Source organism: Haliotis cracherodii, unplaced genomic scaffold (assembly GCF_022045235.1).
Source record: "Haliotis cracherodii isolate W230 unplaced genomic scaffold, xgHalCrac1.p SCAF_19, whole genome shotgun sequence".
Classification (NCBI taxonomy): Eukaryota; Metazoa; Mollusca; class Gastropoda; order Lepetellida; family Haliotidae; genus Haliotis; species Haliotis cracherodii.
The window spans coordinates 15390592-15413642 of NW_027266274.1; the positions used below are offsets into that span (position 1 = coordinate 15390592).

At 37.9% G+C, this 23051-nt stretch overlaps 2 protein-coding genes across 2 annotated transcripts in view; both read left to right on the plus strand.

Annotated features, from left to right (window-relative positions):
* The window catches only part of LOC139467141 (fibropellin-1-like), a 198139-nt gene that overhangs the window by 81681 nt on the left and 93407 nt on the right, over window positions 1–23051 (plus strand). The gene's annotated exons all lie outside the window — the stretch shown is intronic.
* On the plus strand, window positions 10057–21297 carry LOC139467140 (thrombospondin-1-like). The gene is made up of 5 exons (XM_071248860.1): window positions 10057–10108; window positions 13977–14165; window positions 15100–15288; window positions 18555–18743; window positions 20789–21297. The coding sequence occupies exons 1-5, from the start codon at window positions 10084–10086 to the stop codon at window positions 20860–20862; spliced, it is 666 nt and encodes a 221-aa protein (XP_071104961.1). The 5' UTR covers window positions 10057–10083; the 3' UTR covers window positions 20863–21297.

Genomic DNA, 23051 nt, shown 5'->3' on the forward strand with positions numbered 1-23051 from the left:
CTGTCTGGACCAGACAATCCAGTGATTGACATCATGAGCATCGATCCACGCAGTTGGGATACGATGACATGAATCAACCAAGTCAGCGAGCTTGACCACCCGATCCCGTTATTCGTCCCTTACGACAAGCATAGTCACTTTTTTTACGGCAAGTATTGGTTGCTGAAGACCTACATGTATTCTACACCGGATCTTCATGGGTCGGCTCGATAATCCGTCGAAACAGATTCATTTGGGCGTAAAATGGAAAATATTTCATGAAGTTATACGATGGACTCACTGACAATACGTAATGTCACCAGGTGTTCGCGAAAAGGATAAGCATGTCCGGCCCTACCGGTAATAGTTTGTACTGCTACTTGTTGCAATTCTTGATTTTAAGGGTTTTGTCGATAGGATATTACGAACAGTATATTACACTCCAACAATGGTATTACGTATAAGACAGATGCCGGAATAAGAATGCAGACACCTCTGCATGGTTTTGTTATATATATATATATATATATATATATATATATATATATATATATATATATCAAAATGTTTTGTTTTTGTTTGTTTCTTGTTTAACGCCGCACTCAGCAATCTTCCACCTATATGACGGCGGTCTGTAAAATAATCGAGTCTGGACCAGACAATCCAGTGATTGACATCATGGGCATTGATTGATCCACGCAAATGGGATCGATGACATATATCAACTAAGTCAGCGAGCCTGACCACCCGATCCCGTTAGTCGCCTTTTACGACAAGCATGGTCGCCCTTTACGGCAAGTATGGGTTGCTGAAGACCTATTCTCTCCCGGAATTTTCACGGGTCTATATAAAATGTATAACACACATGTATATAGTGGCGTTCCTTAGCAATCCCGACCAGTTCAATAAGAGGCCTGTACGTTTCCAACAGATCTGCTATGGTAATAGAAGTTATGTCAAAATCATGAAGAGTTAGCATGGGGCAATGAAATCAAGCATTGTTCACAAGAGTTATGTCATGGTTGTTTGATACCATATCTGTTATCAATCCGTTATTCCAATAACGCTTTAACCACTGGGCTACCCGACATGTTAAGGGGTTAAATAATTATATTATCATTTTAGATCACAGTAACTTTTGTAACTTGCTGGTAAAACCTAAAATTATATTAAAATATTTAACTACCCTGAACGAGACAATAGTATATACAACAAAGTATTTGTTTATATTGCTCAACAATTAAACAAATAACCTTGAATACAGAGAGAGTGAGAGAGAGCGAGAGAGAGAGAGAGAGAGAGAGAGAGAGAGAGAGAGAGAGAGAGAGAGAGAGAGAGAGAGAGAGAGAGAGAATAGTGTTTATTATAGTGTCACATGTTATATACACTTCATGCTAAAAGACGTACACGAACAATAAAATATAACATCTGACCAGGTATGGCCTACGAGACACTTAGACAAAAAAGCAAATTATAACGTCATGATCTGGATAAGGTAAAATAAGACATATACGAACGCAATGTTTAAAATGAAGGTTGGGTTATGAAGACGCACACTCGCACGCACACGCACACACTGTGACACAAATAGTGACACATGATTTCCAACCCATATCTCCATTGGCGGCGACATTTGACGCATTACGTCTAAGGCCGAGAAATATTTTACATGCTTTGTTTTGTAGAGTGTTTAACTTTTTATGTTCATACAACCTCCAGATGGAAGCACAATATTGCATAATAGGCTGAACCAAGGATTCATACAATTTAGTGTAAATTGCATAAGTAAAACCACCAGCATCAAAATATTTTGTACATAAAACACCAAAAGCTCGGCTTGCCGATTTAGCCAGTTCATTAATTGTGAACTTAAAGTCCATGTGTTCGTTGAGCCACAAACCAAGATACTTACAATTGTTACTATACTTCAAAAGAGTTTCTTCAGTTGAAAAGTTGGTTGTGGAGCAATTTGTATTGGTGGGCCTAAAATGAACAATCTTAGTTTTTGTAGGATTAACTGTAACTTTCCACTTTTGACACCATTCATTGACCACGTTTAACATAGTTTGCGGTTTGTCCTCCATGGGCGCCGGTAATAAAATATCATCAGCATATAACATAATACCAATATTTAAATCGTTTACGTCAACACCACAGTTCATGCTTTTTATATTGGACGCCAGATCGTTGATGTAAATAGAGAACAATAATGGAGAGACAAGGCATCCTTGCTTTAGTCCCCGTGGGGCCTTAAACCAGGGTGAAAACAAACCATTTACTCTCACAGCGCACTTCACATTGCTGTATAAACTTTTAACAGCTTCAAACATTTTTCCGTTTATGCCATTTTAAAAATATTTTAAACCATAAACAATCTCTGTTTACATTATCGAACGCCTTTTTCATGTCAATAAAAAAGCAAAATGTTGATAATTTTGATTGTTTTCTATTTTTGATTATTGCTTAAATGCTGTAGAGGTGATCCAAACATTATTGTATTGGCTACTACGAAACCGACATTAGTTCAGCTTGGGTCATAGCCAACAGAATGCAGGTCGGCCTGGTGAAACTCCAGGCAGTTACCTGGTTACATCGGATTATGTGAACAATGGCAATAAGGGATTCAATATTCAATATTTGTGGAAGTTTTCAATAATACCTGTAGAGTATACTTAATAGTAAAATAAATATATACAGTAAAATCTGAATCAATATCATTATGAATTATGCAACTGATTTAACATATACCAACATAAAATTCAATGCAGTAATAACAAATATTTAATTGGTACATATCACATCATACACAGTCAGTTTGGCTCCAAATGAGAACGATTAATTGCAAAATAACTCATGTCAGTACGCAACATGGCAATGCATACCATGTACCCAACAATATCTACTGTTTGCTCTTTTTATTCCAATCACTGGAACAAATTGTTTAAGAAACTATCATGACGTTATGTGTACAAGTTGACATCTTGAACTGTTTGGGGCACAACGGTAGGAGGAACAGCGCATATACTGTTGTTTATTTATTTTGTTATATATATTTATTAAAACGATTGTATATAAAAATTAATCTTAAGTGCGAAAGTACGGGGCTTCTTACGCAAAAAATTAGCAGCAAAAAATGTATTCTCCTCGATAATTCTTGAAAAAGATAATTATGCTTCAGACTTTTGAAAAAATAAACTGCCTGCCACAAAAAGTACATTGTTGTACGGTGAGTTATTCAAACAACAATTCAGTCTCATAGTTTAAATTGGAAAACTGGTTTTGTAGCTGTCATTAATCATATCTAATCTAGATACAAATTCCCAGCTCCAAAGAATATCATATGGTCGGTCCCGAACATGTTTGTCTCATCGAGAAACCTAACAAAATCGTGGCACAGACCTGTGTGAAAATATCAAGTTTGTCACGTCATGGAAAGAGATAAACAGCATTTCGTCACACGAAAAATGAATGTTCTATTCTTGTTGCATTATATATCGTACTGATCTTCACAACTTTTCTCTGAAAAACGGAGTGTCACGGTTGGATACAAAAATCTTTTTTGTTTAAAAGAGAAGGGCCGTGTGAAATGTAATTACCCATGATGTTTGTGATTTTGTTCTTGTTGTTAAATGTGAATGTATGTTCATAATGTGACTTGTTTTTGATTTCGATACTCAGTTATCTGTTATGAAACCTCTACTTTATATCTTAATGTTCACGAGGTCATTCGTCTCAGATTTGCCATCCATCTATTTGAATAAACGTCCCACAACAGACAGCGAGTCATGATATTGGCGCGTGAGCTGTTACACGGTTGAATGTGTTTAGACTTTTAAACCCAGTATGACCCAGGGTACAGGGCATATATTTCTGTGTGTTGTATACCCCCAATACTGAAGGGAAAGCAACATACCATAACTTGAACTTCTTTTTCAAGGGGGTGTGACGAGCACGTCACTTCTCTCGAGAAATCGACATCAAGCTTCCCGGTAAAACTTTTCTTACTTCCCGGTAGAATGCCACGAAGGTGTCATTAACCTGATCCATTCAGGGTGTTTTTCACGAGACAAAATTCTAAACAAGTATTTGTGAATCTGTCATGATTGACCGAATTATATATAAATTTCAATATCATTGCTACCATAGACCAAAGTATTTCAAGCAAATGTGAATTCTTTTGTTAAATGAATAGCCGTTTCCAAACCTCACCTAGCCTTTTCTTTTCTGCCAACCTCTGAACGCAAATATGAAATCTTAATAGTAGTGCTACTGATGTTATAATCACATGATAACTTTTATGAGCATTCATCAAATCATAATACACTTTAAACTGAATTAACATGATCATACTTGCAGGTCATGAGAACTGTTTCTTGGACCCCCCTGGTTTGTATTGCAATTGTTATGATCTGAAGGCTCGACCCCCCAGTGGTGGTGATTAAGTGAGGTTTTGTTTGTTTGTTTGTTTGTTGTTTAACGCCGCACTTATCAATATTCCAACTATATGACGGCGGTCTGTAAAATAATCGAGTCTGGACCAGACAATCCAGTAATTGACATCATGAGCATCGATCCACGCAACTGGGATCGATGACTTGTATCAACCAAGTCAGCGAGCCTGACCACCCGATCCCGTTAGTCGCCTTTTACGACAAGCATAGTCGCTTTTTACTGCAAGTATGGGTTGCTGAAGACCTATTCTACCCCGAAATCTTCACGGGTAGATTAACTGAAGTAATCGGAGATTGATCGGACCTAGCAAGTTTTAGTTTGGTGTTATCTATATTTGCTGAACTTAATATTAAATAGCAAAATGACGCCAATTGGTTTGAATGATCGCGATCGACTGAATGTAACTCGTTCGTACAGCAAAGTCGTGACAGTCTAGTCCCTATACCTGGTCTCTCTGCTGCAAGTTCTACAAAACCGTTCACTACTTAAATAATACACTTAGTAAGTTTATTATTCCTAATAAAATATAATAAGTCACGCCAAAGGACAAACAAATTCGGGTTTCATCCGAACTGATGTGGTTGTAATAAATAAGGAAGTGGTGAAAACAATTTAAATGAAATCAGTGGTGGAACAAGATGTTCGGGAAATGTCTCGGGAACGCAACATGGTTTCATGGGCACTTATTCTTATTTGTCATGATTTGCTTATGTCTCGTCATTTTGGCGTTTCCTTGAGATATGTGTTGTGTTACTTGTTAATACTCAAACACCTTGTGGGTTCGAACTCTCCATGTTTTTTGGTTTAATACAGAAACATGAATTTTAGAATGAAGAAAGAACAACACTTCAATATAAGAAGGAACATGTTTGATACAAATTATGCAATTACAACAGCACATTGTATTTCCATCTCAAGAAAAGTAACTGAAACTAAGCAAAACCACAGGAAGCGACAAATTATGAAATCTTTTGACCTCGAATGTGACGATACCAAGTATTTGTAAAACAGGATGTATTGCAAAATGTAAATATCGCATGCCTTTCGCGAAGCAATCTTTCGTCACAAGCCTTTTAATCAAGTTATTGATGTAGCTTCTGCCTTTGTGCGTACGTGAATGAGTTGATGAAAACGTTCAAGTAAGCTTGTCTTTTTTAAATGCATGTAGGCAGACTCTTATAACCGGAAGTATATCATTTTCTCCTTTCTGAATATATATCATCAGTTATATTTACAAAGATAGAGAGAGGAAGAGACAAAACTAATCTTCATACCACGTCCATTTAAAAGAAAAGCGCACGGGTTTTCTAAATTTAGTTTGAACAGTGTGCATAAGCTAGCTTCAAAAACCGATTATGATAAACCATTTCAAATAGCTTTGATTACATGACTATATTTTAGAGGATGAGAGAATAGTACGGGAGATGGAACTAAACACAGAAAACAGACCACATACATGTACATAGAAACGTAAAAACAATACATATGACACCAATAAGGAGACAGCTTAGAGCTAGTATTACTTATGTAAAACTTCTGTTTACGGCTATTACACATGAATCGATTCACATCTATTTACAAATATCTCTGTATATTTTCTATTCTGACCACAATCACTATATTGCTGAGCCCAAATAGTCGATTTTATGGAACCTCCATGGTAAAATATATTAGTAGCATTTTCTCGCTATAGCACCGCGTTTCGTCGCAAAAATCTTCGCGTTCCCTCGCAATAATGTTCTCATGGTGTACTGTAGCGTTCCTTCGCTATAGGTTTCGCGCCCCAGGCGGATGAGGCATGGAAGCCGCATCCACTACCTGTATCTGCACGAAAACAAGACGGACGCTCATAAGTTTCATCATACACTCAGCATTTATTTATGGTGACTCAACTACAAAAGAAACGTTTCTGCCGAGACATTATAACTGCCCCCCCCCCAACTGTATTGCAAAACAAACATATTTCTAAACCGTCATTTCGTTACATATTAGCAGCAGAATCTCTGTACACAGCAGACGCTATTCAAAACAATTATCATATCGTCTTTATTAGTTTCAACAAACAAGTAAATGTTCTTTCGTGTCACTTGGCTTTCTGGTTCGAGACCCGTGAATATCTTCAGCAACCCATGCTTGCTGTAAAAGGAAAGTCTGCTTGTCGTAAGAGGCGAACAACGGGATCGAGTGGTCAGGCTCGCTGACTTGGTTTATGCATGTCATCGTATCCCAATTGCGTGGATCGATGCTCATGATGTCAATCACTGGACTGTCATACCAGTGAATATTTAATCAAAACCAGTATTCCTCCCGAATACCTCCCTAACTGGGACACTTTTGTGGCTGGTAAACAAAAAAGTTTATATTCTGAGAAAAATGTCACTAAAGGCATTTTCTATTGACAATGTTTCATATAAAGTGAGTGAGTGAGTTGGGTTTAACGCCGCTTTTAACAGTATTCCTGTTATATCACGGAGTGTCAGCTTAATGTGGGAGGAAAGCCCGAAGTGATGCAGGTCTCAGGCGTTTACCACCTCGGTGAAATCCACGAGCACGGGTATGGTGCTGACAAACCGAGAAACATAATCGGGGCGAACCGGGATTCGAACCCACAATCATAGGTTTCTGGCGTGCCCAAGGGATGCAACTCTGCACAGCGAATCGCGGCGCCCTAGACGACTGAGCCACCCGTGCCCCCATTTCATATAAAGCAACAATGTCATGTTAAGATACAAAAGAAACAAAGCCAATAACGGACAGTTTGTTGGTTAAACCTTCTATATTCCAAGCATTGTAAGATATGCTTTTCCCTGTTGACTCGCTATAACAGCCCTGGCCAGCCCGTTTCGAAAACAGGAGGTTGACAAAAAGACAAACATGTACCAGAAATGTTTCCAATTTGCTTCGGTGTAATGTCTTTTCATGTCTGTGTCTTGGTACAACATAATGTAACATGTATGACTTAATTCAGTTAAGTCATGTCTTTCAGGTAATAGAGATACAAACTGTATCATATTCATGAGACATTCACGCTTTCGTAGCTATCCGTAACTCAAAGCGACTACATAAAAGGTCAACTGATATAAATGTTGTGGTCATCAGGTTCAGGGTTATCTTAGCCGAATGTTTCATGAATAAGGATAGAAATTATGTCAGAATATTTTGAAGACTCTATAGACTTGCATTTGGGACCAACGATACCAACAGTAATTCCTGATTTTTATTCCAGTAAATCAACAATGGCCCATGACCCAAATGTAGTGGCTACTTACCAAGATTGTTTAGTGTTATGTTGCTGTCATTGTTTTAGTCTGTTTAATACACAATACCCCTTTGAGATGTTGTTTTGTACTCACATCCACCCCACCAACATGTATATCTATCTATATTGTATTCGAGTGAGTCGTTTTTTGATGATGTTCATATTCGATAATGTGCTTACTGCTGAATGTTCAACTGAGAGGTCTCCTGTTACAACCCTCATTATCAACATTACACTTGATTAATTTACGTGAGTGAGTTAAACTCGTCGCGTCGATAACATATTGTGACTATTACAAGTTATACATTAGTAATGTTTAACAATTTGTCGACAATGAACAGTTTTATAACTAGAATATCACAAATTTGTATATAAAACAAGTATTTGAGCAATAAATGGTTATACCGATCACATGAAAGTACAAAATAAAACAGGCTATAGATCGCCAGCAACTAGAGGAAGATCACCATACGAGAAACCATGTGAACATATAGTACCTCCGCTACCTGCTTTGTACCCCAGCAGGATTTTACACCATCACTCTAGCCGCTTGTGGCTGTTGGCAGGTCTAGCCGACAATTGAAATAAACACATATTCTACGATTAAAAACGGTGGCGGATATAAGTTTCCTCCGATAACCTCTCAAGGGGACACTAATGTTACAATACTTCAACCCCCATCGAGGGCACACCCACTAAAAATCTAAGGTAAAAATCACATACTACCAATACATAAAACAACGTCACCACCCTTTGATCCATCTGTAAAAAAATAGATTGGTTAGTATCACATGTGTTTCTTCTTAATTCATTATATTCTCGTTGATAAATTAGGTGATTTGTTTCAGATTTCTTTATTACCATGTGGATTCTCAAACACTCAAAGTATTTTCTTTACTCTTTACAATCTCAGAAAAGAACCAGGTTCAATTCTGTCAAAACATTTAATGTTCCAGCGTTGTACACCAAAATCCCGCATGACAAACATCATGACTGATGACACATAATTCAACTACGAAAGAGAATTCCAGATTGTCAATCAATCATTTGACTGCCCTCTTTAGCTGGTTGTACAATTAGGAACACTTGTATTTATCCATTAACTGTAGTCTTGTTGTTTGGCCCCTGGTGTCATCAATGCTTTTCAGTTGTTCACTCATGTACGTTTCACAGCTATTTGCCCTTGACATGACATTTAAATATGTTTCGGCGGATGATCTAGACTGGTTATTTTCTTGATTTGATCATGTATATTCACTGTATATAATTTGATACTCATCCTTATCGTAATTCTCATAACATCTGGAGATGTTGAGCAAAACCCTGGTCCTGTTTCAGGGAACTCGAAAAATAAAGAAATATCCATCTTTCACTTAGTGTAAGATATCTACGACTTCAAATTTTACAACTTTTGGGGTACACTCGAGCATGCTCTTTCTTTCTATAAATATTTCACATGCGGTGGTCCTGGAAAAAATGGAAGGACTTTCGCAGCATTGGTTTGACTATGTTCTCTCTGCAATCATCCGATTACTGTGTAATGATAGCACAGGTGAAGGACCTATAGCTCTGAAGGACAAACCTATGTAATGCATTCTGATTTTTTGCCAGCTCTGTGCCTCTGATATCCACATTCGTTGCATTTTCACAGGGAATGACTAAACATTGTAAGACAGCTGATTTGAATACGTAAATGTCATGCCTGAACATACTGCACTTTGGAGAATGAATATGCAAGAGGGGACATGCTACACGTGCATGCCACGGTGAACTGTGGACAATCCTTACAACATCATTCTGGGCATAATCATCATTGCAATTACAGTTGAAATTAATGTTGGCATGTTAATCATTATCTCGGGGGTCTCATTTTTTCCCAGGTGTATGTTTGAACAGCATTGATCTATAACCATAGTGACTCCATACATGTATATCCCTATACATTCAGTAAAGTATCTAGTGTAAGCCTTTGTTGAGTCCATACGCATTATACCCAACCTTAGCTCAAGGAATCATGAATATAGCACACAAGGCACAGACCCGGATTTTCCTAACGCATATGCTAGTTGTTAGGGCGTTAGACTTTCAAAACACTATAGTAAGGTACGATGTAAACATACAACGTTGAATGTTTCAAAATATCAAATGTCCGAGCATTAGTTCATATATGAATGTGAAAAGTATACGTCACAAGTTATAAAGCAGTACCCTATCCTGGACCCAGTCAGTGTCGACAAGCGGCTGGAGTGGGGCGTACGATATGCATATGTCGTACTTCACGTTGTGTCACATACTAAACAAGCCTATGTTGTAGTATACCTAAATGTTCTTACAGTGTTTCCGAGATGCTTTCCTCAACATCAGCATGGCTGCATGCCGTGACACTATTGGTCATGGTCAGGCAAGGCTCGACTCAAGGTATGATAAGCATTTAACTGTTAAATAGTGATTTGTGTTCATTTTCTCCTTCATTCAAATTCCATCTTCGCACATTATTCTAACACGCGCATTATTGAAACTTGCATTATTTTTCAGCCAATTTAAAAATTGCTTCTTCTTTTGCAAACTTTTGCAGTCCATGCCTTGTGCCAAGATGTTCAATTTAGTCTCTCATGGACAAAATCGCAGGAGTGTCATTGATTAATATCAAATTAAACCAATCGTACGATTCTATTTTCCACCATACCTTCAATAAGTGTTTAGTTACTTTCAAGGGAGGTTTGACTGGCTGGTTAACTGCAGCTATTGCAACAGGGGCTGGTCGTTTCATGGTCTTGTTAAGTCCATACTGCAATGATTCTCTTTGTCACAGTGACGACAGGGAGAGAGGCAGTCTTAACGTCGATTGCCTTCCAGTGCTCTTTTTAAAACATTTGTAGCTGGTGTTGTTATTATGCTTGTTGCATGCGTCTTTGGGCATCTGCAATGCCGATGGGCTCGAACACTAAACACTATGCAGTTAAACATAGGCCAATGCAGATAACTAGGGTCATCTATTTTGCACAGTCGGCATCGGAAGGAGGAAGAGTAGAGAGACGTCTTCTTACTTCAAGTTTCAGTGGGCAACTGATTATGAGAGCGAGTTGAACTTGAGATATGTATCTTGTTCGTGATGTTATCGGTACATGTACATGTACAATGACGTCCTAACCCTCCTACACAAATCAGGCTTAGGCTGCTCTTGCAGGAAGAAGATGAAGAGGACCAGGTGCCTTACCAGTAAGAGCTGACCAGCAGAAGAACGACAGTTTTACTGAGCCTGGTTGCAAAGCCCGAAATCCTTCCAGTGCGACTAAGAGACCAGTTTGATGCTGTCCTGGAAGGCTTGAGAGGGGATGTGGGTGGCCATGAGGATGTACAAGTAGGATTATCTCTTCAACATCCAGCACTGGATTTAGAGATGGACGACCGAGACATATACATGTGGCATGGTTGAATACCTTCCTAGAAAAGAAACAATGCATTGAACAAATACAAAAAGGTCAGCTCTGCTTTGCACATGCTCTAGTTTTGTTTGTTTGTTGTTAAACGCCTCACTCGTTGACATCATGAGCATCGATCAATTGGGATCGATGACATGCATCAACCAAGTCAGCCCTGATCACCCGATTCCGTTAGTCGCCTCTTACGACAAGCATAGTCGCCTTTTACAGCAAGTATTGGTTGCTGAAGACGTATTCTACCCCGGATCTTCACGGGTCAGGTGCTCCAGTAGTTGCCAATCATCATGCCGATAAACCTGATCCTGTGACGCCCGAGTGGACCAGAGAATGGAGGTTTATACATGAACGTCCTAGACTAACACAGCTCAATGCGTCAAAGGCCTTATGTTGTCAGATGAACATCCAAGAAGGACCGTGCCAAGCGGTATCAGTTTAGTCAGCGGCTGGCACCAAGATGTACTGAATTGTCTCTTGTACAAGGTCTCAGGTACCTCATCCACCACGATTATCCACTGTTACCGTCACGGCCATCATTACGATGTCATCACGACCATGTCAGTCTTTACAGACAGGCGTATTATTATGAAGCTTGTGTCAAAAAATTTAACAGGTCCTACGATCATCCCTGTACACTACAGTTTTGCTGTGTCAATATCATGAATCACGTGGAGATGTGTTTGAAGGGCTCTACTGTCTCAAGTGTCGTTGGTGGTTTGGAAACCTTACTGTTTCCAGCGCCGCTCGACTGTCTATGACAGGCACCCAAGGCCTTACAGAAATGAATGTAACCAAGTGTCATATCAAATCAGCCCAGACTCAAGGATATGCTCTCTTCGACTTTATGTACAGTGTGTTCAATGTTGTGTTCAGAGTCCTTCGCACGGATGAAGTCGGCTGGCCTGAAAGATGAAACAAAAGGCTTTCTGTATGTTCCTCAGGACCAGTCGCTGCCCACTCGACACCGTCAATTAGTGATTTTGCATCAAAATTTAGATATGAAATGTAGATTTTAAGAGTGTAGAATTTAATGAGACTGTCCAACACATTGTCAGTAGATGCCCAGCTATGGCATAAACACAGTATCTTCAGCGACATGATGGTGTGGCTCGATCATTTTATTAACGTCTTCGCCATGCTTGTGGTTTTGACACAGAGGTCCAAACATGGTACGACCCGGAATATGTAGAGGGCATCTTTGAAAATGATAAATACAAAATTCTTTGGAATAGGCCCGTATATACAGCTTCAGACGTAGCCAGGCCAACAAAACTGATCTTGTCCTTTTTGATAAATCAAATGAAATCATTTATATTATTGAATTATCTGTCCCTTTTGATACTAATGTGATTGACAACATTCAGCAGAAACATGGCAAATATGCGGACCTCACTTTCGAAATGTCACGCTTACATCCCAAGTACCAAGTTCTCCGACTCACCATTGTTATCGGTGTCTTAGGTTTTGTACCTTCCAATCTGTTGACTGACATCGGGAGAGTATCCGGGTTCGCTACCAGGAATAAAGCCCTTCGACAATCTGGGTAATGCAGAAGACTGCAATGTTGGGGAGTCTTCACATTTGCCGAAAAGTTCTGGGTGGGTTTGAAAAGGCAGCGCTTCCTGGGAGAAGTCCCATTCGCTGTCTGGGCTGCGTGTAGAGGGGCAAGGGCCCTGAGCTGATGATGAGCCTAACCAGCCGGACTGTGCCAGGATCACCCAAACCCTCTTTGCTGCATTTCTTATTTTAATCTGTACATAATTTTAAGGAATAGATTTCTGTCCAGATTTTACCATTTTATTGAAGACTGAATTATCACACACATATAATGATGCGGTCCGATTTTTGAGAACGTACACTTTATGTTTTCAAAGATTAAAAGCGGGATATCTGCATCGTTTGTGAATAATCTAAGACTGATAAATATACCATATCAAACATGTTTGGAATATTGAAATAAATTGCCATTTTAATATGACCTCAACCACTCACAATTGAGATATCTTACAAAATGTTTCGCGTAGAATATCTTCACCATGTATATTTCTGTATGGAGTGAATGGGGCAACCCTTCATGTTTATTATAGCTAAAATGGATAGAATTATCATTAAACCGCCCGCGTGTTATCAGAAATAAGCGGGCTACTGTAACTTGATAATGCCCTCATATTGCTTGACGACGGGCCATTACCGAGCCCGTTGTTCGGTGTCATCATAGGGTAGAGAAAATGACGTCACGTATTATAGTGACGTCATCTGGTTTGTTCTATGACGTTTCCATATTTGTAAAATGTGGTCAGTGACATTCGTGTTGATTGCAGTAAATGTTTCAAAACCGATGTTGTTGTTTCTTTTTTTTTGTAACAAATTCCATCCATTTTAGCTATAATAACGGTAACGCTCTTTTTCAGGTCATTATCATTTGCAGAAGCCCTTGGTCTTTTCAACCGCCCTCCTTCGTCGGGCAGTAATGGAAGACCTCGTGCTTCTGCATATGATAATGCCCTGAAAAATAGCGTTACCTTTATAATAATCTAAGGTAAAAGCAACTGCTGTAATTTATCGTATTGTTGATAATCGATAATCGTTTCCTGCAACCGAGTGAATGTTGTTGTATGCCACATTCAGCAGTATTTTATTTATTGTGTGAATTCTATGTTGATACTTTCTTTTGCTCTCTCAGATGTCTTTTATTCATATTCTAACCCATATTTAGAACAATAGTAATGGTACTAATACAATTACAAATAGATTGAACAATATTTTGATATAAACATTTCGATGCAGTATAATATTATTACATTATGAGGCAATGTTTCAATCGAGACGTATTTGTTGGGTTGCAGTTAATGGTGGATGGAGCCACTGGGATCAGTGGATAGGCCCCCCTTGCTCCGCAACGTGTGGGAACTTATACAAGCATGTCACCAGACAGAGAAGCTGTACCGCCCCGCCACCTCATTTTGGCGGTAGTAACTGCACAGGGGAAGACAAGGAGACAATAACAAGGGACTGTAACCTTGTCCACTGTCCAGGTAACTCGAAACAGGTTTCTCTCACAGACCGAAGTAATTCTTTTATTTGGAATGAATAGGGAATTGCATCGGACATAATTCTTGTCACTGATACGTCAAATTTGGAAATGTCCTCCTCATTTCTACCATAAAACGTTTTGAAAGCTTTACTGAGACATCGAGTGTTGTAACCCTGATCATTACACCTCAAAATGTTGGAAATATAGACACCACTCTGAACTCTAATGCATGGATATACAAGTCATACATCAGTCTATACAAAACGATAAATAAAGAGAACAGTTCCACTGAATACAAAATCGAAATGACGCTTGTTTTAGTTTTCACTTTAGTGATCCCAAATCAGCAAACCTTAGGTATTAAATTGCATGTATTAATCATGCATAATATCAAATGCATGCACAAAGTTTGAGCCAATTTATGTCCTTAATGAAACACGAAAACACAATAAATTAGTTTTCATCAGATACTTACAAAAACATTAGCTGCCAGTTGTGTTCTCTGTTACGACCTTAGTTTTAGGCACACGCCCGACCGCCCGACCGCCCGCCCGCCCGGACTCGGGGATATTTAATTTTTTTTACAAATATTGCAATTTAAGAAGCTAGTATACAGTGAATATGTCATGCTTCTTCGCCTTTTTTCCTACATTCCCACTTAGCAATAACCAAAGAATATTCCATGTCGGACATGCTATTATTTTTACACAAAAAAACACACGATATTTGAGGTGAGGTGCGGTGAACCGGGGTTAAACATCGCGTTCATAATTATTTCACTTATACATGTAAGACGTGATTGCATGTGAGTGAGTTTGCGTTGTGACCAATTGGGACAATTTGATCTGAACATTTAATACAGTGCAATACACGACTGCACCAGAAACTGTGACTACAATAGCGTTTTGAACTGAGACGTATTTGTTGGGTTCCAGTTGATGGTCTCTGGGCTCAATGGGCTCAGTGGAACGACCCTCCATGTTCCTGGACCTGTGGAGGTGGATCCAAAAATGTCTTAAGACAGAGATTATGCACAGACCCTGCACCCCAGTACGGCGGCAGGGAATGTCAAGGAAAAGCTCATGAATCGTTAAGCAGAAGCTGTAACGTCCACAAATGCCCAGGTAACATATCATTTCAGGAGAAAGAGGTGAATTCTCTAGACACAGGTCTCTCTCACAAACCTAAGTAGTGATTTTTTTTAGATCCAATATATCGAATAAATGAGATTTACACGTGCATAAAACAAAAGGCCATATCTTAGTCCACTTCTAATTTCATATATGTCAATAACTTACATTGATATCACGTCAGTACGATAGTAGAAAACAATAACTTGTTTCGAAAGTAGTTTTGACCGACAGCAATGTAAACATCTGTAATTCCAATTTGAGAAACAACGGTTCATTCTAACCGGGAATTACTTTATATCTGTTCTGAAAACAGACACATTAGCAAAGGCTTCATAATAATTATTATTATAGCAGTCAAACATTTGTAAATAATCTTGGAACTCCTTCTGATCATGTGCCCCATTTGCAATCTGCCTTCGTACATTTGCATATGAAATTAGAAATGTACCTAAATCTGGCCAACGAAATTCATCAAATTCCATTTAAAGTTGTTTTTTTTATGATTCAAACATTATTTGTGAAGACGAGGGCTGTTTAAATATTGTTACTTTGTTTTGCTAAAGGTTTCGTTACTAGTTTTTATTCATATGTCCTTATGTTAACAACTCATACATGCACTTCATGTGTGGACAACGTATGTGTTGATGTTAGCGATTTGCATATGAACCGATGCACAGCGTAACGTAGAAGCGAAACAAAAACCGCTTCCATAATGGCAGCAAATATCCATTGTATGATTACGACTATATCAAAAGCATGTTTATCAAATAGGGATGATGCCCCTTCTTAGGTACTCGTCACAAATGCAAGGGTGGCTGTGGCTGCTTGTACTAGTCCGTACTTTCACAGTGCTAGTCCACTGAGATACCATGCCACAGTTTAACATGGATACCTAACTCAGACACATTATACTGACTCCGAGTTGGTCAATCCTTGTTTTATTGCTGAGCGACAGGCAGTACCATCTTTTAACATATTTTTTTACACAATATAAATAGATAGATAGTTGCATTGGTGAACTGGTGCCCTTTGATATTTTTGAATATTTTGAAAACAATATGTTTCGTATGCAACTTTGACTGAAAATGGCGGTAGTGCTCGTTTCCGCAGCAGATCTCGAAAACTGGAAAAATTGTTGTCCTCGTCAAACTTGTTAAATTCATAGGTCTAGTGGTGAACTGGTTCCTTTTGGTTGTTTAGGGTTTGTCCAGAATTGGTTGTTCGAGTTTCCCTGGCAAAATCTTTGATTTAGACCGAAAATGGCTGTTGTTCTCGTTTCAAGAAGAGATCTCTGAAACAGTGCACTATTTTTCACCAAACTTGACACATAGTAAGGTCGAGTGATGAACTGGTGCTTTTTGATAGTTTTTATATATTTTAGGAAACAATTTGTTGGTGTCCATGGTAATGTGTTTCATATATTTATTCACGACAAGTATTTACCATAAGGAGGGTATCGATGACTTTGCCCTCGTGTTTTATTTTTTTAACGCGATGCTCCCAGAGATTAACAAAAACAACAAACAAACAAATTATGAAGACTAGATTTCTCTCTCGTTTATGTTAAAATTGTACAACCACTAATTTTCACGAAATGGGGGAACCCACGTGGCTGGCGTCACTTGTACATTATAACATTAAAGCATATTTGTACTCGAGTTTCCTATAAAGAGTACAAAAATAGAATGTGGAACAGAATGCAAAGGTGAAAGGCGAAAGGGAATGATGAAAAGGAGAAATTGTGCGGATGTTGGGAGACGCGATGTTTCTCTTTTATTTACAGCTACATTTTATGTTATAGACTGTTTCTCGTGGGTGGTTTGGTCAGTGTTGTGGGACTGCCTTTGCCTTGGTGATTGACTTCAAGCTGATGTTCCTGGTATAGACGATGATGTCTATGTTGAATCTGTTAAGAAAAAGTCTTATTTTGACCTAAAAAAGCAGAGATAATTCCCTTCCTGATCATCTCATTTTAAATTGAGCTTACCCCCTTTTTAGGATTGTTCGTGAAAATATTCAGTAGGGTATTTTGTGTGGAAATACATATCAGAAGGGCGGCAATGACATGGCTACATTTTCTTCTAACAAATCTGTGCTATTCTGGTGAACATAAGTTATAAGTTGAACTACCAAATGGCGTACCTTAGATTTTTTTATATTAAGTTCAGAAAAGTGAATATCAGATAGATAGATAGATCTACTATTAATTTGAAGAAAACAATGCTTCTCGTGAGGTTATATGGAAATAAAACTGGAAATATTGATGAGACTGTTATGAACGTGTACTGAGAATAGAACTACAATCTTGAAAGCTGAATATATTTAAGTATTGCCTTGTTTGTAAAATATCTATGGCTGATTGTATATACCGTATCATACATGTAGATGATCGAGTTCCTTGATGTTAATCTGATATTGGAATTTTTAAAAGAAATTGTCACAGTAATATGAATTTCAACCATCAAATAATTGAGATATCTCATAGAATGTTCGGGAATGCTAACAACGTCTTAAAAATGTTCATGTCTGAAAGGGTTGAATGGGGCAACCCTTCATGCCCAGTAGCCTGTGAGATGCTGAAATAATTAGTCGATTGTGCAACAGTTAAATACTTCAAGATAAACGCATCTGTTATGTTAAGTTTGTCTTATTGCGATTGATAGCTGTAATTTCAAATGCATATTCTGACTGAAAATTGATTTATACTTACAAAAGTTTATGGGAACAGTCTGGTTATTTCCATTGCAAGTTAAAGAAATAGAGCACTTTGTAGGGAAAATGAATTTCATGTAATTTTCATTGATACACCCAATACGCATTTAAAATATCGTCCTCAATAAAACAGGTTTATTGTGTACACAATTAATAGATAGAGCAAGCTGTAAACTTATAAAAGCTATACAAAATATCAGTATTTTGAATATTAAACCAGTTAACATAACTTGATATGATTGCGTACGTATTTTGATGAAAATCAGACAAAACACTAGAAGAAATTGTTCCCTTTCCATTCTTGAACAGACCTTTCATACATTTCATATTTTCCCGTGGTAAGATTGGATTTGGTTTTGGATTGGTACTTTCTATAGTGCACTCGAATGTTTTTTATTATAATAACCAATATCAGGAACGACAATATCAATAATAATAGACTACTTTTCAGATTGAACAATATATTGATAAACGCATTTTTATGCAATATAATATAAATACAAATCAGCCAAAGTTTCATTCGAGACGTATTTGTTGGACTGCAGTTAATGGTATCTGGACGACTTGGGGAGAGTGGCTCCAGCATAAATGTTCCGGGGAATGTGGGAGTTCATCCATGATCGTGACAAGATCAAGAACATGTACAGTGCAGGCGCCTGAGTATGGTGGTAGGACCTGTCCAGGCGATGAGAATCAATCATCAGCGAGGAACTGTAACCCTAAAGGCTGTTCAGGTAACGTCATCACATGGGAAAAAGGCGAACTCTCTAGAAACTCTCTCACAAACCTACGTCATTCTTGTTTTGTTCATCATATGGAATAAATCAGACTTGCATGTGCATTGAACCAACACTTAATTTTAGCTTTCTTCTGATTTCATATACAAAGGCAGTTTAGATGAATGGGACACGGTAGGGAAGGTGTCCAGGACCTCAGTTCCAAGAGTATTTCCAAATGTTTGACTGTTAACGTTGTATTGGTTTTTTTTAGATTACATAGTCTTAAACAGATTTAAGTAATTCCCGGATTTTATGACGCGTTGTTTCTTAAAATAGAACTTACATTTTTTACATTGCAGTAAGTCAAAAAGTCTTTCGAAACAAGGCGTTGGCCATCAGTTTATAGTCACTCTATTACGGCTATGTGATATCGTTGAAAGTGGTCACATTTCAGTCTCCTAAGCGGATCAACATTTACGGCTATAGGCAGTCTAGAAGAACTTATTGTCACATACACGAGCCTAAAATTTCTCGTGATTTAAATATGAAATGTCACTTCAACCCTCTCCATATCAGTCATAGAGCAGGAGTTTGATGAAGTATCATGTTGTAGTTTATTGAGGCTGGTCCCAAACATTATTGTGAAGCTTAGCATCGAATATTCAAATATTCAACTGAAGTTCATGACTTAGGTAGTGTATATTTAAGCTAATTCTACACTTTTGTCAGTGGCGAGGTTTCAACTGAAAAGGTCAAGTTAATTGATTATCTGGAAAACAAAATGGAACAGATGGTACAAGGGAATTTCATTAGACATCATTTGTGTCACCGATGCTTCATCTTTGGAAAGCTTAACTGGGGCCTTGAATGTTTTTTAATGAGAAACTTTTTTAAATCTCCGTAAAAAGAGATGATTGTTGGAAAACTGAAGTCGTCCCTCTTGTCATACAATCTTATCATACAGTCTTATACATAAATACGAATAGATTGAAAACTATTTTTATCTAAAGATTTAGATGCAATATGATATCAAGACATATCAGTCAATAGTTCAACTGAGACGTAATTTGGTGCGTAGGTGGAAGGATGCATACAGGGGCGGAGTTGAGTAGGTGTGCGCGTGCATGTGGGGACGTAAGGTTTTGGGGGTGTAAGTGAGTATATGGATGCCTACATGTACTGGTGGAAGTATCTCTGATGGTTATGAAAAAAACCTTTGGTCGCTTTTGTTTACTTGATATATCATCATGTGTGATATAGTTGACGCCTCGTCCGTCAGTCCGTACGTACGTAATTATTTCCCTAGCGTATCTCGAAACACTTTCAATATTTTTCAACAAAAAATTGCTGATATGTCAAACTAATCCTGAAGTTGTACCTTTTGCTATTTACGGAGTTTTGGCATTTATATGTTTCTCGATTTCCATGGAAACAATTTGTACTTAGTCTCATAAGAGGGTGGATTTCTTTTCCGGAGCACACTTAAAAAAACCCATTCAATACCTTTAAGAAAAATCTGACAGATGTATCGAAAAGGTCCTGAAGTTGCGCCTTTTTCTATTTGCGTTGTTTTGCACTTTCATTGTTCTCGATTTCCACGGCAATAATTTGAATTTAGTCTGAAATGGGGGTTGGGGGTAGGTGACTTTCTGAAGCACAACGTGAAAACTGTGAAATACTTTACATCCAAACCTGGTATATGTATTAACCAAGGACTGAAGTGATTCCGTTTGATACTTAGCTACAAGAGAGAGTGCAAAGTGCACTAAAAATAGTGTGCGTCCTAGATGATGCGCAAGACTTGTAGCAGTGCCGAAGATGAGAATTTGAAGGAATTGTTGTCAGAGTACGAGAAAATAGTTGATATTTGACAATCGGCTTGTTCAATATTGCCCTCAAATTCGATGTGCCAAAGGAAAATAAATCATTCTGCATTCTGCTCATAATTCATTACATTAAAAAAGGATGACCATTTCGTCGATTTCCATTATAAATCCCTGACAATTTACTAATGGGTAAATAACGAATCACAAATCTAACATGACTTTACTGTTTTTCAGCTTCTGGTGCTCCCCAAAAGACGGGGGACATCCTCATCCTACTTATACTGGCTTCCCTTGCTGTACGCGTTTAAATATTTCATTACTATACGAACTTTCTACATTTTAACATTTTTAATAGTCGACCTAATACACAGTAAGTGCATGCCAGTTTTATTGATGACGTTTACCAAAAGCATATACCTAACAAGAAAAAATTAAGAGTGTCAACACAGATACATTTTTAAAAAGAAATCCAAATAATGCATGAGAAAAGAACTCGCCTCTGTGTTATTCGGACCTGCATGTAAGTGTTTATGTTCTATATCAAATTCAATGTAACTATCTTACCGAGGCTAAGAAGACAAAATTCGTCCTTAGATACCTTTCGGTCATTGATGACATGTTACTGATGACGTGGACCCACTGGCACAAAATAAATGTTATCTACTTCCTAACTGTAGTGACACCCAAAGTGTGTAATCCCATTTGTGTGTATGGTCTGACGAAAAGTGTATACATCTTTCAAATAAAACACGAAAGAATACTGTTCCACGTTTATTATTTATCACTTGATAAATAGATTGATACAGTGGGGACAAATGTACCAGATAATGATAATAACGTGATGACTATACACAAATAAATGCTCAATGTACAATACTGCAGCCACACAGTGACAAGAACAAGTTATGGAATTCAAAAGCACGTTATTAAAATTTGTTTGTGTGTTGTTTAACGCCGCACTCAGCAATATAGATGATGGTTGTCTGTAAATAATGGAGTCTGGACCAGACTGTCCAGTAATTGACATGCGCATCAATCCACGCAATTGGGATACGATGAAATACATCAACCAGTCAGCGAGCCTGACCACCCGATGCCGTTAGACGCCTCTTACGACAAGCATAGTCGACTTTTACTGCAAGCATGGGTTGCTGAAGACCTATTCTCAACACGGATCTTCATGGATCCGTTATTAATATATCAAATTGTTGTATATATAGAACATCAACGCAAGATAATAATCATGTTTATCGATAATCGATTATCTGCCGAAACAGTTTCCACTGGGTGCAAAAGACAGGATAAAGCTGTTTTTTAAGGATCACTGTAAATCAGTGATTTCACGAGGTGTTCGCAAAAAAGGTAGGCGTGTCCTACCCTACCGGTAGCACCCTCGCCTCACAAAATTTGCATAAAATAATTCAACAATCTGTAAACAAAATAGTCATTGTAAAAAAACAATGGCAACCACACACATCAATAGTCCAGCCATGCGGTATAAAACAACAATGTCTTTACATTGATTACGACATGAATTATAGGTCACACAGAGGGACAGGAATGTTATGCTACTCTACCTCATGAGCTGAGACTCCAATAATCTCTGTTGGTATTTGCATCAAACCAAATTGAACAAGAGTCAACAGAAAGATGACATATACCCCCGGCAGCTGTCTGTAAAGTAACCACAAGTAAATGTGCAATTTTGCATGTAATGAGTCAAGAGTTGAATGTTCTTTAAGAAGCATACATTGTTTACCAACAAAAGATCCACCATGGTCGCATCCATATGAAATGGAAAGTAAAACATGCGTGTTTCTGTAGTTTTTTTTATGAAAACAAATGACAAATTACAAGAAATAATAACTAAACAAGCGTATAGTCAACGAAGACATCTGTATCCCCCGCCCATTTTAACACGTTATGGTCCCAAACCAGGTAACTGACCCAACATTTCTCTTAGCCCATGTCAAAATAGCTGCAATGGAAATGCGAAAATAAACATGTCTAAAACTTCTTAATATCAAATGACACCAGTTCAGTATGTACTTTATATATAGACATGCAATGTTTGGTAAGGAAATATTTAACAGTTTATTTGTTATACTCCATAAGTGAACCCACCCTATATGACAACTTAAATCCAACTTGTTGCCATGGAAACGTAAAAAATAAAAAAATAAAAAAATCCTAAATAGCAAAAGGCACCATTTCAAACATGCAAAGTTATGTAAGAAAGTATTTAACGTTTTTTTAGTTACGCTCCGGAAACACCACCCTTATAGAACCTAAGTCCAACTTGTTACCATGGAAACATAAAAAATAAAAAATTATGATATTCCTAAATAGCAAAAGGCACCAGTTCAGTATGTGCCTGGTAGACATGCAAAGTTTTCTAAGAAAATAGTCAACGGTTTTTGAGTTACGCTCCGGAAACGAACACCACCCCTATAGAACCTAAGTCCAACTTGTTACCATGGAAACGTAAAAAATAAAT

What these genes read in the sequence shown, in the direction of transcription:
- LOC139467140 (XM_071248860.1), top strand. Translation starts at nt 10,084, where the DNA reads ATGGTCAGGCAAGGCTCGACTCAAG. An exon ending in CAGGCAAGGCTCGACTCAAG is followed by an intron (nt 10,109 to 13,976) that starts GTATGATAAGCA and finishes GTTGGGTTGCAG; the next exon opens with TTAATGGTGGATGGAGCCAC. An exon ending in TAACGTCCACAAATGCCCAG is followed by an intron (nt 15,289 to 18,554) that starts GTAACATATCAT and finishes GTTGGACTGCAG; the next exon opens with TTAATGGTATCTGGACGACT.